Source organism: Larus michahellis, chromosome 10, assembly GCF_964199755.1.
Source record: "Larus michahellis chromosome 10, bLarMic1.1, whole genome shotgun sequence".
NCBI lineage: Eukaryota > Metazoa > Chordata > Aves > Charadriiformes > Laridae > Larus > Larus michahellis.
In genome coordinates, this window is record NC_133905.1 from 7,815,111 (window position 1) to 7,829,557 (window position 14,447).

The 14,447-nt window shown below is 55.6% G+C and overlaps 1 protein-coding gene across 2 annotated transcripts; it reads right to left on the bottom strand.

The window, feature by feature from the left end:
* Nucleotides 1–748: 748 nt before the first annotated feature.
* On the bottom strand, nucleotides 749–5,853 carry FEZF2 (FEZ family zinc finger 2). 2 transcript variants are annotated; one of them, XM_074602918.1, is made up of 5 exons: nucleotides 5,494–5,853; nucleotides 4,286–5,136; nucleotides 4,055–4,189; nucleotides 3,825–3,957; nucleotides 749–3,380 (listed from the first exon to the last, which is right to left on the bottom strand). In XM_074602918.1, the coding sequence occupies exons 2-5, from the start codon at nucleotides 5,078–5,080 to the stop codon at nucleotides 3,121–3,123; spliced, it is 1,323 nt and encodes a 440-aa protein (XP_074459019.1). In that variant the 5' UTR covers nucleotides 5,081–5,136; nucleotides 5,494–5,853; the 3' UTR covers nucleotides 749–3,120. The 2 variants fall into 2 exon arrangements, with proteins under 2 accessions (XP_074459019.1, XP_074459021.1); XM_074602920.1 differs by lacking the exon at nucleotides 5,494–5,853 and adding an exon at nucleotides 5,233–5,403.
* Between the last annotated feature and the right edge of the window lie 8,594 nt (nucleotides 5,854–14,447).

Genomic DNA, 14,447 nt, shown 5'->3' on the forward strand with positions numbered 1-14,447 from the left:
TTTCTCTTTACACGGCTCCCTTTCTCTGCTCCATCAGGGAGACAAATTACTTTCCAAAAGGGATCGCCAGGGATGGTTTAATGAGAATTTCTCTAGGGCTGGCCGTGGAAATCAATGTAGTTAACATTCGGTGCACTTAATTGGACTTTTCTCTTCTGCCTCCTTCAAAAAAACTCTGAAGCTATCCTGTTAATCTCTCATTTGTAATCAATTGTGTTGACTAAACAAAAGTCTAGGTCGTCCTTTCTTCCTGTCCCAGACAATCCTTTGTTGCCTCTAAATGCCTCATTCTTGAGTGCTCCTGGTCGTGTAGATGGGTCCGATTGTTGACAGTTCATTATTGCGCTTTTGTCCATTTAATCTCCCTCGCTGTGTTTTGCATGTGCATGCCTTAATGAGCTCCGTTGGCAATTAACATGTTTCTAGCAGCAAACTGGTTGCTCAGACGTTTGGAGAGCGGAGTGCAGGGAAAAGGGCAACGCAGCTGCCTTTGGGTTGTTCGCTTCCCGGTGCCCGGCGGGACGCACCTGGGTGCCGCCCGGTCCCGGGGAGGCGCCGGGCCGGGCGGGCCGAGGGGGGAAGCCCGGCGGCGCTGGCACGTCGCTCTCTGCTCGGAGGCACCTCTAACCCTCCCCCCGAGGCACCGGCACCGCTCAATCTGTTGTGTGCGCGGCTGCGGCGCCGGGAGAGGGTTGGTGGTTGGTGTTTTTTTCTTTCTTTTTTTTTTTTTTTTTTTTTTTTTGTGCGGGTTTTGTGTTATTATTGAGGCTTGCTGGCAAGAGTGCCGAAGTGTGAGCAGTCGTGGACAGCAGAAACATCTTGTGAGGGAGAAGATAATTGGAGTCTCTGGCGTGTGTGTGTCTGACAGAGCCGCCCCTCCCCCGCGATCTGCGGCTTGTGTGTGCCGGGATCCGGGTGAGATCCCGGGCGGGGGTAGGGGGGGCCGGGGCCTGCCGGTGGCCAGCGCGCTGCGGTGGCCCCTTCCCAGTGCGTCCGAGGTCGGGGGGAAGCCGGAGCGACACCCGGTGCGGGAAGGGCTGCCCACCGCTCCCCAGGACGGGCGAGGCCACCAAACCCGGGCAGCGTGGCGCTTCGGGGTGCCCCGAGGATGCCGCTCCCCCTCTCACAGACGGCTCTGTAAACAACGTCGCTTTTTATAAAAAATGCGAAAATAACGCGCTTCCTTAATCCCTTTCCCGGGAGCAGGTTTTGCACTGCTTTCGCCCATCAGGAGGGCTGGGGATGCTGCCTGTGGGGCCCGCAGCTGCGCCGGGCTCCCGCTTTCGGCCCTCGGCTGGCAACCGCCACCTCTTCCCAGCCCCCGAGGTGCGGGGGAAGCGCCGCTTCCCCCGAACCTGGCAGCGGGACCGACTCCGCACGCCCCGCCGGACACGCCGCTCGCCTCCGCGCCCCGCTCCCTTCCTCCGGCACCTCGTCCTCCGTGGCCTCCCCCCAACAGTGTCCTCACGGAGATGGGGGTCCCTTCCCGCGGCCCCCGGCCCGTGGGCTGTCCCGTCCCGTCTGTCGTGGCGGCGGGAGAGCCGGGCTCAGCTGGCGCTTCGCAGCCGCGACCCGCCTGCAAGGGGTTGAGCTACAGCCCCTTCCCTTTGAGGGGACAGTCCCCAACCCCCCGCCAACATTCCCAGAGCGGTGACTTACGGCGACGGGGGTTGCATTATTTTTTTTTTTATTTACTTTTAACCCGAAACTCTCCCAAAATTTTTTTAACAAATTCCGGCACGATCTTCCCCCGCTGCCAGGATCACTGGGCATCCTTTCCCGCTCCTCACCCGGCCCAGACCATCAAAACGCTACTTGTGGCGCTTAAAAATGCAAACCCCGAGAAACTCTGAAATCGCCCCCGTCCCTCCAGCGGGAACACTGGGCCCGGCAGCCCCCCGGCCCCGGCCCGCTCCTCGGGGAGCACGGGGCATCGCAGCCGAATAATTAATCCAGAAAGCCGGAGCGAGGGGTCGCCTCCCGTTCCTGCGCTCGGCGGCGAGCTGTGCTCGTCCTCGCCTCCCACCATTTAACCACTCAATTAAGCGGGGAAAGGTGAACTCCCCATTACGCCGTCCCCAGGCATTTTGGTGCCTCGCTCGTTCCCCTCTTCATTGGCAAGCCCGGCCCGAGCAGCACGCACACGCACGGCCGGCTCAATCTCCTTTCTCCGCTAGAATAATATTGTTCCTAACGACGTGGCCGGAATAGACACTTGCATATTAAAAGTGAGAGAGGGGGGGAGATGAGAAGGGAATATTTAGTGTAATCCAAGTGCTTGATTATCCATATTCTGATCAAAAAGAGTTTCTGAGGCCTGCTGGGAGTGATTAGATTAATGTAATGCGGTTTGAAGGGTCTGTGTTTTCTCTCTTAATTTGGGTCATTACTCGGAAAGCAAGCGTGAGATCATTTCATCTGCATGCAGGGAAAGATAGTCATTCAGGAGCGGCTTAAACACGCCGTAATGAACCGACCCCGGAGAGCGGCGCTGGGAAACTCCGAGCCGCCCTTCACGCTGCCGGCCGGGGGTCCCGCACCGGCGCTGCCCCTTTCCGGTGGCGCGGGGCGGTGGGGCAGCAGCCCTCTGAAGCCGCCCGGTCCCCTCCCGCCCTCGTTTTGTTTCCTCGGGGCGCTCGGCGGGCCCTGGAGCGGCAGGCTCCCGCCGGCCTGGCTGCCAGAGCTCCCGCAAGCCGTCTTTACACGGGGGAAGAGACATGTATCGCCGTTCAGCCCGGTCCTCGCTCGGACCGGGGCCGAGGTGGGAAATGAGACACCTGCGAAGGGCCGGTTTATTGTCCCATGATAGATAGATATAGATATATATATATTCCTCACTTATTCGAGCGTACATTTAAAATGGAGATTTACAGACACGTATAAAGAGCGCTGTCCTGGCGCCGGGCGGGGGGCGGCCAGCCCGGCCCCTCCTGGCCCGCTCCGGCGGCGCAAGGCGCCGTTAAATAAGATTCCTCTTATATACAAATGCGGCTCGGGATCGCTTGCTACCGGCGGCTGAGCTCGCTGGGGAAAAGACAGAGAAGCAAAGGCTGGTTTGGATAAATAGTGCTGGCCCGGTGGAGCAGGTCCGAGTTGGGCGGGGAGGGCTGCGCCGGGCCCTTAGCTCTGCCCGCTGCGCCCAGGGTCCCGCGGCGGCGGCGGAGCGCTGGAGACGCTGTCGTGCAACTTTCGGACGTGCTTCTTTAAATCAAAGTTTCTGCAAAATCCTTTCCCGCAAGTGACGCACGTAAAGGGCTTCTTATCGTTGTGGGTGTGCATGTGGAAAGTCAAGTTATAGATCTGGTGAAAGGCTTTGTTGCAAATGGTGCACTTGTATTGCTTCTCTCCGCTGTGGGTCAGCTTGTGGTTCTTGTAGTTGCCTGCGAGAGAGGAAAAGGGTGGAAAAGGGGGTTACCCGAGGGCATAGAGCAGACAGGTAAGGCAGGGCAGGACGGGGGGCGACTGTTAGGAAGTGTCTCCCCCCCGCACCCTCGTCCGACTTGTCAAACTCGGTCCGTGTCAGCGCGGAGCAGCGTGCAACTGGCACGGCACAAATGAGAGGCAGGGTCAGCCCGCTGACCCGCGGCAAATGGAGGGCTCTGGATTAGGACCAAGGCCCGGTACCTCTCATTTAAAAAGCATTTAGGGAGAACCGTCAGCAGTCCCCGGCGATGCGGCCCGGCTTAGAGGAAAGTAATTGGGAGCGGCAGCGGCGGCTCTGCCCGCGCCCCTCTCGTCCCCCAGCCGGGCAGGGCTTGCCGCGTTTAATCCCCGCTAATGATGGGCGAAGGCCCCGGGGGGGCCCTCGGCCCGGCCCGGCTCACCTTTCTGGTGGAAGCCCTTGCCGCAGAACTCGCAGACGAAGGGCTTGTAGCCGGCGTGGATGCGGATGTGGGTGTTGAGCGTGGAGCTCCTGTTGAACGCCTTCCCGCACTGGTTGCACTTGTGGGGTTTCTCCTGCACCGGGGGACGAGAGGCCGGTCAGGGGGGACTCCGCGGAGAGCGAAGGGGGGGGGGGGCGCCGCCTCCCGCACCCCGGCTGACTCCCACCTACCTGGGTGTGGATGATTTTGTGCCGGCACAAGGTGCTGGCCTGGCGGAAGCCCTTCCCGCAGACCTTGCACACGAACGGCCTGGCCCCCGTGTGCACCGGCATGTGGCGGGTGAGGTTGTAGTGCGCGTTGAACACCTGCGGGGAAGCGCCGGGAAGGCGAGGTCAGGCGCGGCACGGCCCCCCGTGTCCCGTCCCGTCCCCCCCCCCGCCCTTTACCAGCGCCCCCCTTACCTTGCCGCAGACCTCGCAGGTGAAATTTTTGGGTTTGCCCTCCGCCGCCCCGCCGCCGCCGCCCCCCAACTTGGCGTGGCCCTTGGGGGGGCCGCCGCGCTCCGCCGCCGCCGCCTCCTTCATCACCTGGTCCAGGTGTCCCGGCAGCCGCTCCTTGTGGGCGAAGGGCGGCGGCTGCGGCAGCTTCTCGGCTGCCAGCCCCGCCAGCTTGGCGTTCTCCAGCAGGAAAAGCTTCTGGTGGGCCGAGAGCCCCCCCGGCGGCGGGGCGCCCAGCAGGCCGGCGGGGAAGAGCTGTCCGTGCAGGATGTCGGCCGGGTGGTACGCGGCGTCCAGGTAGTTGAAGTAGTAGAGGGAGCGGGGGGCTGCCGGCACGGTCCCCGCTTGATGGATGACCTGCGGCTTGATGAGCCGGCCGCTGGGCTGGCCCAGGGCGAGCTCTGCCTTGCAGCAGACGCCGCAGTTGGCTTTGCAGAGCCCCGCGCCGCCCCGCAGGCTGCTCTTCCACAGCTCCGAGTAGTTGAGGAGAGTCTTGGAGGGCACCTCGTAGCCCAGCGGCGGGATGGGAATCACGCAGGGCAGGGGCGAGCACAGGCTCAGCGGCTTCTTGCCCGGCTCCGGCTCTGGCCCCGGCCCGCCGTGCCTCTGCTCGAAGGCTGGCTTGGGCTCCGACGTCTTGGCCATGATCCGCTCGATGGAGAAGGCCAGGGTCTTGGAGGGGTTAGCGGCGGCGGCCCTGCCGTCGTGCCGGGGGCAGGAAGAAGGCATGACCGTCTCCAGCGACCCCGAGCTCGCCATGTCGCTCCGCCGTGCGGGAACTTGGTATGAGCAGCGAGTCGCTCCCGCTCTCGGCTCTGCATTCCAGAAAAGCCAGGAGACAAATCAATTTAATAAGCACCTTGTTCTCCCCCCCATCACCACCCCCCCACCGGCACCCCCTCCCTATTTACATTCAAATGAACATATCCAAGAACAATGGCACGTAGGGTACCAGATTACTGCTCATTAAGCGGAACACGCTTAAGTAACATGCAAGCTAGACCTTGTTAGTATTTAAAAAAGAAAAAGAAAGAAAAAGAAAGAAAAAGAAAAACCTCCCCTAGACCGATGCCACCCAGCCCAGCCCCACCGATGTCCGCGGTCCGGGAAATGCGGGGGCAGGGGCGGGGTGCACGGCGAGGGGCGGCGGGGCTCCCCTTGGGACCACTTACCTTTGCCCAGCGCCGGCGAGACGCATCCAAGCAGCTCAGTGTGGCCACAGTCAGATTTTGATAGCAAACATCTTCCTGAGCGTCAGATCACGGTCTCGTACATTTAAAGCTGACATCACATGAAGTCACTTCGAGCAGAATGACATGGGGATGCCACCATGGATCTTCCCTGAGCCGAGGCGCCGGGCTGGAGCGCGGTGGGTTGGGGCAGAGAGAGGAAGAGGAGCCCCCCCCTCTCCACGCACAATTTCCTTCCAGTTTAAGACGCACAAATCGCTCGTGTGCGAGCTGGGTTTTTTCCTCTCTCTCTCCCTTCTTAAAAAGCAACTTGCAAAGCAGAGGAATCGTTTTGCATGTGGCAAATTAGAAGGCAAGTGCGATTCACAAGTTGGGTGGAAAAGAGTGCTCCAGTTCTTGCTGGGGTTAGAAGAGCCACTCCGAGTGAGCGTGAGGATTTTTTTTTCTTCTTCCTTTTTTTTTTTCCTTTTTTTTTTTAAGAAGGGGGAGAATGATTTTTTTTTCCCGAAAGCAACTACCACGCAACCATGCTCGAGTTATTTTGGCAACCCATCTGCAATCAGCTCCGTTGCAACCGAGCTAGAAGATAATTAATAAATTGTCACTTATCTGCGAGCCTCCCCAGCATGTATAAATTAATAGCCAACCCATTAATTAGGACAGTGTATTAATGTTAATTAAACTAAGTTTAATTCCACCCCCCTCCCCTCTCAGGGTAGCTGGTGATTAGCCTTAAATAAACGCGGAGGGAGTCGAGTCCAGGGCTGGGTTTTCGCTGTTTAAAGGAAAAAAAAAAGGAATCGTGCGCTGCGAACGGGAGTTTTGCAAATTGTCACCCCCGAAAGGTAACGGCTTCCCGGGGTGGGGGGCAGCGGGGCGGCTCTCCCGTTCCCTTCTAGCCCTGGTGGTGCCCCCCCCACGCTCGTCTTACTCCCCCCCTCAAAAAAATAAGCGACGCTACATTATAGCGCCTGGACGCCAGGGTTTCTTCGCTTCCTCTCTCTAATTAAAACGACTTGATGCGTGAGGGGAGGATTTGCAGAAACCTCAGATGCGAGGACGCGGTAATTGAGAGAGTCCCGTGCCCACCTGTTTTGGGGGGGCCCGACTGCAGCGGCAGCACCTCCCCTGGCCCTGATTAGCCGCCCCATCCCTCGCCGGGGCTATTCAGCCGAACCAATTTTCCCCCAGCGATTCAGGGCGCTCAATTCTCTTTCACTTGTAGCCACTATAGCGCTGCGTGGAACCTGGTTTTGTGTGTTTCTAAAATAAAGGGGAGGATTATCCGGCGGAGGGAGGGGGGGAGCGAAGGGTTTAGATTGAGCCTGACCAGAGGTAAAGCAAGCAATGAAAAGGCCCCTATATATATTTTTTTTTTCCGCCTCCCTAGCACGCCTAAGAAAGTTTGGAGGAATTCGGGGGTTTTGTGCGGCGCTGACAAAGACGCGCCTCCTCTCCCCGCCGGGGCAGCTCGCTGGCGGCTGTTTGCAGACAGGCTTTTTCACCTGCGAACCACAACACGCTTCAGAAACAAACTCTGAAAGCGGCGACCGCCCCGGGGGCTGCCGGCGGGCGGAGGGGAGCGCCCTGCCCCCGGGGGACACCTCTCCTCGGGGGGCAGGGGCGGGGTGTCTCTCCGCCTAGAGCATCAGGTGTTGGCGTCCCCCCAGCCCTGCCCGCTCCATCCTCCCCGCCTGGGTCTGATGGGTCAGCGTGCAAGGGAGGGGGGAAACGGTCCCGGTTTTGGGAGGAGAGGGTGGGACAGGACCGCAGAGAGCCACGTGCACCGGCACAAGCCGCCTGCGGTGACTGGTCTGCAGGAGAGCCTGGCGGAGCCCCAGGGAGCCGCGCCGAGCCGCACTGCCCGCGCCTCCACCGTGCAGCGGGCAGGCGGCGGCTGGGCTCCGCTCGCTCCCGGGGCTCGCCGGCTTTAGCAAAGTATTTAATTAGCCTCCACAAACTTCTTTTCCTCGCCTGCAGATTATACTGAGTGGAGGGTTGGGAACTATTTTACACCTTGCCACTCACATGTTAATTAATCTCTATCTAACCCTAATTGCAGTTTATTCAAGCACCGCTCAACAGCTCACCCACACAATAAACACTGGGGCTGCTTTTATCCATATTACTCCCCGCTCACACGTTGAGTAATTAACTCCAGTACCAACTAATAGTGCAAACAAATATTTTCTGTAAACGAGATGATTTCGGGCAGGATAAAAGAGGGCTGCGGAGCCGGGGCCGGGAGCTCGCTGCCAGCTTCCCCGCGCCGCCCTCGTCCTTGCCGGGGTGTTTTCTGGGCCGGCTCTCTCCCTCCTTCCCGCCCTGGCCGAGGGGACGGCTGCCGGCTCGCCGCTCCGCACCCACCGCCCGGCTCGGGTCTCGCAGGCCTCGGGGCTGCCGTGGGCGAGGAGCAGCGGCGGGCACCCCGTGCAGCAGCCCCGGGGCCGCCTCCTTCCTCACGGTCTGGGGAAGCCCCCGCGGAGCCCGAGGCCGGGTACCGGCTCCCGGCCTTGGCCGTGCCGCTACCTCCTGGCCGGCGAGGAACCGCGCTACCGCACGCCTTGTGTATCGGTGCTTTGGGATCCCAGCTAAGACCCGGGCATCGGAGCTCAGGATTTTAATTGAAATCGCAGGTTTAGGCACAGCTGGAGGCTGTCTCTATCGATTCGACTTCTGCAGTTCCGGCAAGCATATAACAAATGACTGACTTTGAGACAGCTGCCCCCGCCACGCCGCCCTGCCCACCGCCGTGCCTTCGCCCCCTCTCTGCGCCGGGAGCCCTCAACGGGGCTGGCGGGTTTTGGGGGGGTCGAGATGGCCCAGAACGGCTTTGGAGGGGGAAGCAGGAGCGGTTGCACGTCGGGCGGGCTGCGGGGGTCCCGGCTCGGCGCCGTTTTCTGCCTTTCCCGTGGAGGCTGTTGTCCCGTGGGGTTTTAAGCCTTCACCCCTCCCGCTCCCCCATCCCACCCCCCCCATCCCACCCCTGGCGTTCGGAGGGGAGAAATGGTTTGCGGATTTTTCCCTGGAAGGCGCACGCCGCAAAGCCGCTCGCAACGCGGACGCCATCGCTCTTATGGGTATTTTTGCGCAGCTGCCCCCCCGAGAAAAACGACTGCGGTCCCGGGACAGCCGTGACGGCCCGGCCACCCCTCGCGAACACGCCGGGCTCGCCACGGGGCTCATCTGACGCCTCTTTTCATCAGTTGGTCCCATAAGCGCCCGGCAGCCCCGGCCCCAAACGCTCCCCGGCCGCTGACATCGAAAACGGACGGGGGTTTCTCTTTCGCCTCCCGACAAGCGGACCCGCTCGGCGAGGGGTTCCCGGGGGTGCGTCCCGGGTGGGCCCCGGCCGGGCGGGGGGCGCAGGGCCCCGCAGGCCTGGCCCCCTGCGCCCCCCGGGCCGCCCGCGCCGGGGTAGTCGGCGCTGAGCATTTATGGTCCACTGGGAGATAACTTAGGATCCTCCTAGTTATTTAACTTGGCAGCTGCTTAAACTCCACAGTGGAAGCTGCCGAAAGTTATTAGCATTATGCTTCGATCTCTCTGAAATGGTGGCTTTGATTTCTATGCTGCTTTGCTTTTTATATGTATTTTTTTCAACACTTTTTCACTTTTTCTTTTTTTTTTTTTTTTTAAATAGCACGAGGTGACGGACAACTGGGCAAGCCACTAGCGCAGGCAATTAGGATGGAGCTGCCTTTTGTGAGACGGGGGGGCAGCTTCTGATGTGGCTTTGTAGCTTTGTGGCTGGTGCAAGGTCCAGCGAAGGGGCCCAGGGTCAGGCTAGGAGGAGAGCTGGGCTGCAGTGCTGCCCAGGCCTTGGCCCCACCGGGCTGGATTTGGGTCTGGCTTGGCGAAAGGCAGCAATTACACCCTCAGAGTGCTGCCCGGGGATCGCCCCAAGGTGTTTGGCCGTAGTTTGGTTTGCAGTGGTCAGGGAAAGACACTTTTTGGGCAAATTAGGAAGCAATGAATGGGGAAATCAGGATAGCAAAGTTTGGGGCTGGGGTGAAGAGGGGGTTGTTACCCATTTGACTGCTTCCTGTTACCCCTTTGAAACTACGGTACCTTGTGTAACAGGAGCAGTACCAATGTCTCAGCCCCCACAGGCAGTCCCTGTCATCCTGTAGGACCCTTACGGTCAGTGGGGTGACCCCACTGACATGTCACCCAATGGAGACTGCCACGACTATCCATGGGGCAGGGGCAGTGCATGGCGAAGCCACCTTGGCTGCAGCTGAGGTGTTGAGTCCCTTCACACTATTTTTTCAGCCTGTTCACTGGGTTATGCACACATTGCTGCATATATGTAAGCAGATAATTTTAGTTTATTTTATTTAGGGTTGGGGTTTTTTTTGGCATAATGAAACACTACTGAGGAGCTGGGTTTTGGAGCACTGCATTGGTCCCAGAGCAAATGTGGTTAGTGGAATTTTGGAAGTGAACTGGCCCAGAGTCCTTGTATGGCTGTGCTGGTCGAATTTGTCAGTGATGGCAGGTAACATGAACATTTTTAACCTGAGTCTAATTTTAAGAGCTGGTATCTGACATGCTCCTAAAGCTGTTTGAAATCTAGCCCCACTGCAGAGCAACCAGCAGGGCACTGTGGCAGGAGCTGCACAGAGTGCCTCGATGGCAATCAAACTGGCTTATGTAATTCTAAAAATGGCAACTCCTCACTTGCCACATCTTTCTGTCTATGCGGAGAGTCCTGCAGAGCTGCCAAACAGAAGCAATTGAATGAACTCTTTTCTCGGCTCATTCCTCCTTCCGCAGCTCGGAGAAAGTGAGCCAGAGCCTATTCTAGTTTGCCTGTCAACAGGAATGGTAACTAACGGCTCGATCCCAGCCAGGCTTTATGCCCCAAAAACACTGCCTGCCTGTGAGGAGTGGAAAGAGACATCATGGGTGAAGTCTAGAGTTCCCAGTGCGAGACCGGTCTGGCCCAGGAGACAGTCGAGGAGTTGGCTGAGTCCACATCATGTCCGAAGCCAACCTGGCCAGTAAGGCAAGCAAGAAATTGTTGGAGGGGAGAGCTGCTGTTCTCCATCCTTCTTGTTGGAAATAGTCATTCTCCACGTTGCGGTAATGGAGCAATGCTGCATATCACTTCTGAATGCTGAAATTGAAAGATGTCCCTTCCTAATGTTTTGAAATGTTGTACTTTTTTGTTTTGAAAGAGTGGGAGCTTTAAAATTTTTCTGGTTTTGTGTGTTTTTTCCCCTTATTTATTTTCTATTTAGGAGAAAAGGTGGGAGGAAGTAGAGAAGGAGAATATAATGGGGGGATGGCCTTGTTCTCACTTTCCTACTGAAAACGTTTCAGAAAAAGGAGCAAGAAGCAGTGAAAACGGGTGGTAGCCCACTTCAGTTTTGTGTTCCTATTCCTTCCCTTTTTTGCTTGAAAGAAGGATGGCAAAAAAAAAAAAAAAGTGGGACAAACCCCACGTGTTTTGAATTATTCTCCCCTTAATGAGATAGAAAACCATCTAATTTTCAAAAGTACTTGCTTTTTCAAAGACAAAAGTCAAATAGAGTATGAATCTTCCCAAAGCCAGTCTTTCTACTGTCATTTTGCAACTCACTCCCCACTCGGTGTTGACCAATCTTTCTGGTTATGCCACATGTTATGTTGTTTGAGATTTGTATGTGCCCTTGTTCAAACTGTTGTCGCAGATGTCCCCATCCGCTGCAGAGCAGGACTCCATGGTCTGCGAGGTACCAAGATAACAGCGGACGGCAGCATGTTACCTCCTTCCTCCAGACCACGCGGGACCTGCTGGGCTGCCGCATCCTTGTCCCTGGTCATGGTGTCTGAGTTGGAGAGAGCCTGGCAGGACCCCTAGGTTGACTGGTGAAACTGCTGCTTTGCCACTTGGGCACAAGAAAAGTGCCAGTTTCACTCCAGAAGACATGATCTAGAAGAACCACTAAAAATCCCCCCAGCAATCAGAGCCCAAACTAAAAATCCAGCCCTTGTTATTGCAGGAAAAATCTTCTATGCGCGACCCAAGTATTCCCTGAATGTTCAAGAACACCCACAAATTCTGTAAAAATAGCTGATAATTTATTTATTTGATTTAATTATGAGCCCAGCTTGTGATTTTGGGGTGGGGGCGGGGGCAGGGCTGAAGTTGGTGCTGCTGCAAACCAATTTAGAGAAAAGCCCAGGCGAGTCATCAGTTCTGGGGAGCAGGGGAGCTGCTTAGGCTCTTCCTCACCAAACGCAGAGCATTGCAGAACCCACCAAGGGCTCTGAGACTTCTTGGGAGAGGAGGTCCCTACCAGGGTGAAGGTTTCTCCGTTGGGGGAGCTATGGGCCTTTGGCTCCGCAGTCCATGGATGAGGCTGGTGTCCCATGGCCAGTGTGTGTTGGAGGGACTGTCTCGCCTCTTCCTGCTTAGACAGCTGGGTTGGCCAAGGGTAGATCTGTTGTGGTGAGTATTAGCAACCTCTGGGCGGGTCATCCTTCCCATCCCCATTGGGCTGTGCTACTGGGTGACCCCCAGCACTGGTGAGAACATGTCTCTGGGACATGTCTCTGTCCCTTATGTGGGGGTCCAGATGGGCTTGGAGCCTCCCATGTGCTCTGCCTCTGATGCACATCGCAAAACCAAACCTGCAATCTTTGGTGGTTTAGCTGGATAGCAAAACCCCTTCCCTGTCATCAGAGTTCGCCACCACATTCACTTCGAGCCTTTGAGCTATTCCTCTCCTCCTTCCTCCCCTCCAGAGCATGCCTCTCCTCTCCCGCTGACAGCCTGGGATAGCCCCCCAAGATCGGCTGCTTGTGGAGCTCTCTCTGCCGAAAGCAGTCCTAAACGGTGTGGCCTTTGTTTCCCCCCCCGCCCCCAGCTGTCGTATCCTCCAGGATCTGCAACAAGTCCTCATTTTACAGATCCCGTCTTGTCAGTCCCCAATCTGATCTGACCACCTGGTTTGTTTTTGAATCGAGCACTTGAGTCATAACATTTCTGTTTATTTCAACAACTGTATTCCTTGCATAGGAAATGAGCCAAGATGGTCTAAGGCGGGGAGAGCGAAGCATGTCGTGGTTGTAATTGCTTTTGCTCTCCCAATATCAAATTTTACAGTATAATCAAAATCTTATTTTTGTACTACTGGACTCTGTTATTGACTTAATCTTCTTAAGTGCTCCTATTATTCCAGTGATTTCATCGTTGCATGTTGATTTTAATCTTTTGATCTCCATATTAGCTACTGCCTGCAACTAATTTGTTGCTCAGTGTTTTTCTTTGTTTTGACCTGTGAGGCATTTTCCTCATGGCACACAACTCTGCTGGCAGATTGCATATAATCTCTGCACTTTTTTTCTCCCATATTTTGCATAGTTACAACAAATGCAGATTTACAACTTGAAATGGAATATGCATCTTTTAGAAAGGCTGAGGAAAATAATCACTTCAGGTTCAGCTCAAGAGCCTAAATGTGCTTGAATAAAGGAAATACAGCTGAATACCGCTCACTGGAGAGAGGTGTCACACAGGCTTTTTAGTCCAGCAAGTTCCGAATGGGTGGCAACTGCAATAATTCTAACTTATATTACATGCAGTCAGGGATCAAAGAGTCTCTGAAAGCATTGCTAGACCTAAGAGGAAGGCGGCTGGGTTTTGTGAATGGCTTAAGGGGCTGTCCTAGTCGGACTCAGCTTGATGCAGCGGTGGCTCTGTTGAATCGTGACACCATGGAGCAGGTTTTTGAACAAACATTGGTGACGGTGGCGGTAGTGCAGAGTCGTGAACTTCACAGGCTAAGTGCAGAGGTTGAAATATGGCTCAGCTGCGGTTTGGTTGGCCGTTAGATGAGTGATTTTTCCCTTGGTAGATGATGGTTTAACCTGTGCTGATTTATGGGACGCTTTGTTTGCTTTAGCTTTTTCTTTTAAAGCTTAGAGAAGTAATTTTTGCCTTAGGTTTGCTGTGACTTTTTAAAAAAGAACACAGCCTGAACACTGACAAAATCATCTTTGCTTTGCTGCATGCCTGTTTATGCTTCTGAACACAAATTGTCTTCTAATATTTTTGACGTTTTGGTCACTAGAGAGGCAGAAAAGCAATTTCTAAGATGCCTATGGGCCAGGAGACATGCATTACAGCAGAGGGGAAAGAATCTGTTAGTTGCTGAAATATAAAACAAATTGGATGAACAGCTGCTGACACTTGTCAGTCAAATAGTTGATAGCATTTTCAGTCTCCATGCCACATGCTTTAAGTAAGTCTGTCAAAAAAAGGATATTTTCGCTGGACTTCCCTGTAAATACGAGAGAAGTTTTGGCCTGATCTATCATTTAAAATTTTGCTGGCAGAGGAATGAAATTTTCCTCTTTTCCCAAAACTGATTGACATAACTGTACTGGCAGATTCTTCATCTAGGTGCAGTTGTACTGGCAGAAAGTCCTTTGACTGTTGGAGCTCGTTTCATTGCAGCAATGGGTTGAAGCAAAACCTTTGCGTTCCTCGGCTGGGTTTGCCAGAGTGCTCCCATCCGTCAGCAAGCCCTTTTAGATGCTGCCCGAGGCGTAGATGTGCTCTGCAGGAGCCTGAGTCCTGTCCAAAGTGTAGTCTGTGGCCAGGAGAGCTTTAACCTGGATGTATGTTTTTCAGACAAAACCAAACCATTTTGGATTCAACATTTCTGCAGGATTAACCCAAGCTGGCACTTCTCGCTCCTGCTACCATGGTGCAGCACCCATACAGGACAGGGTCGGGCTGCCAGCACCCACATAACCACGTGCAGGGTTAAAGCCAGTGGGGCTCAAGGTACAATGCACTCTTTTGCTCAACCACAGGCTGCAGTCTCTGGAGTGGGAGGTTAAATCCTGCTTTGAAGCATTGCTTGTATGTGAGTTCTTCTCCCCGCTCACACTAAAGTCTGTAACTTGAAGCTCATAATTTGGGTCCAGACTCCTTAAAA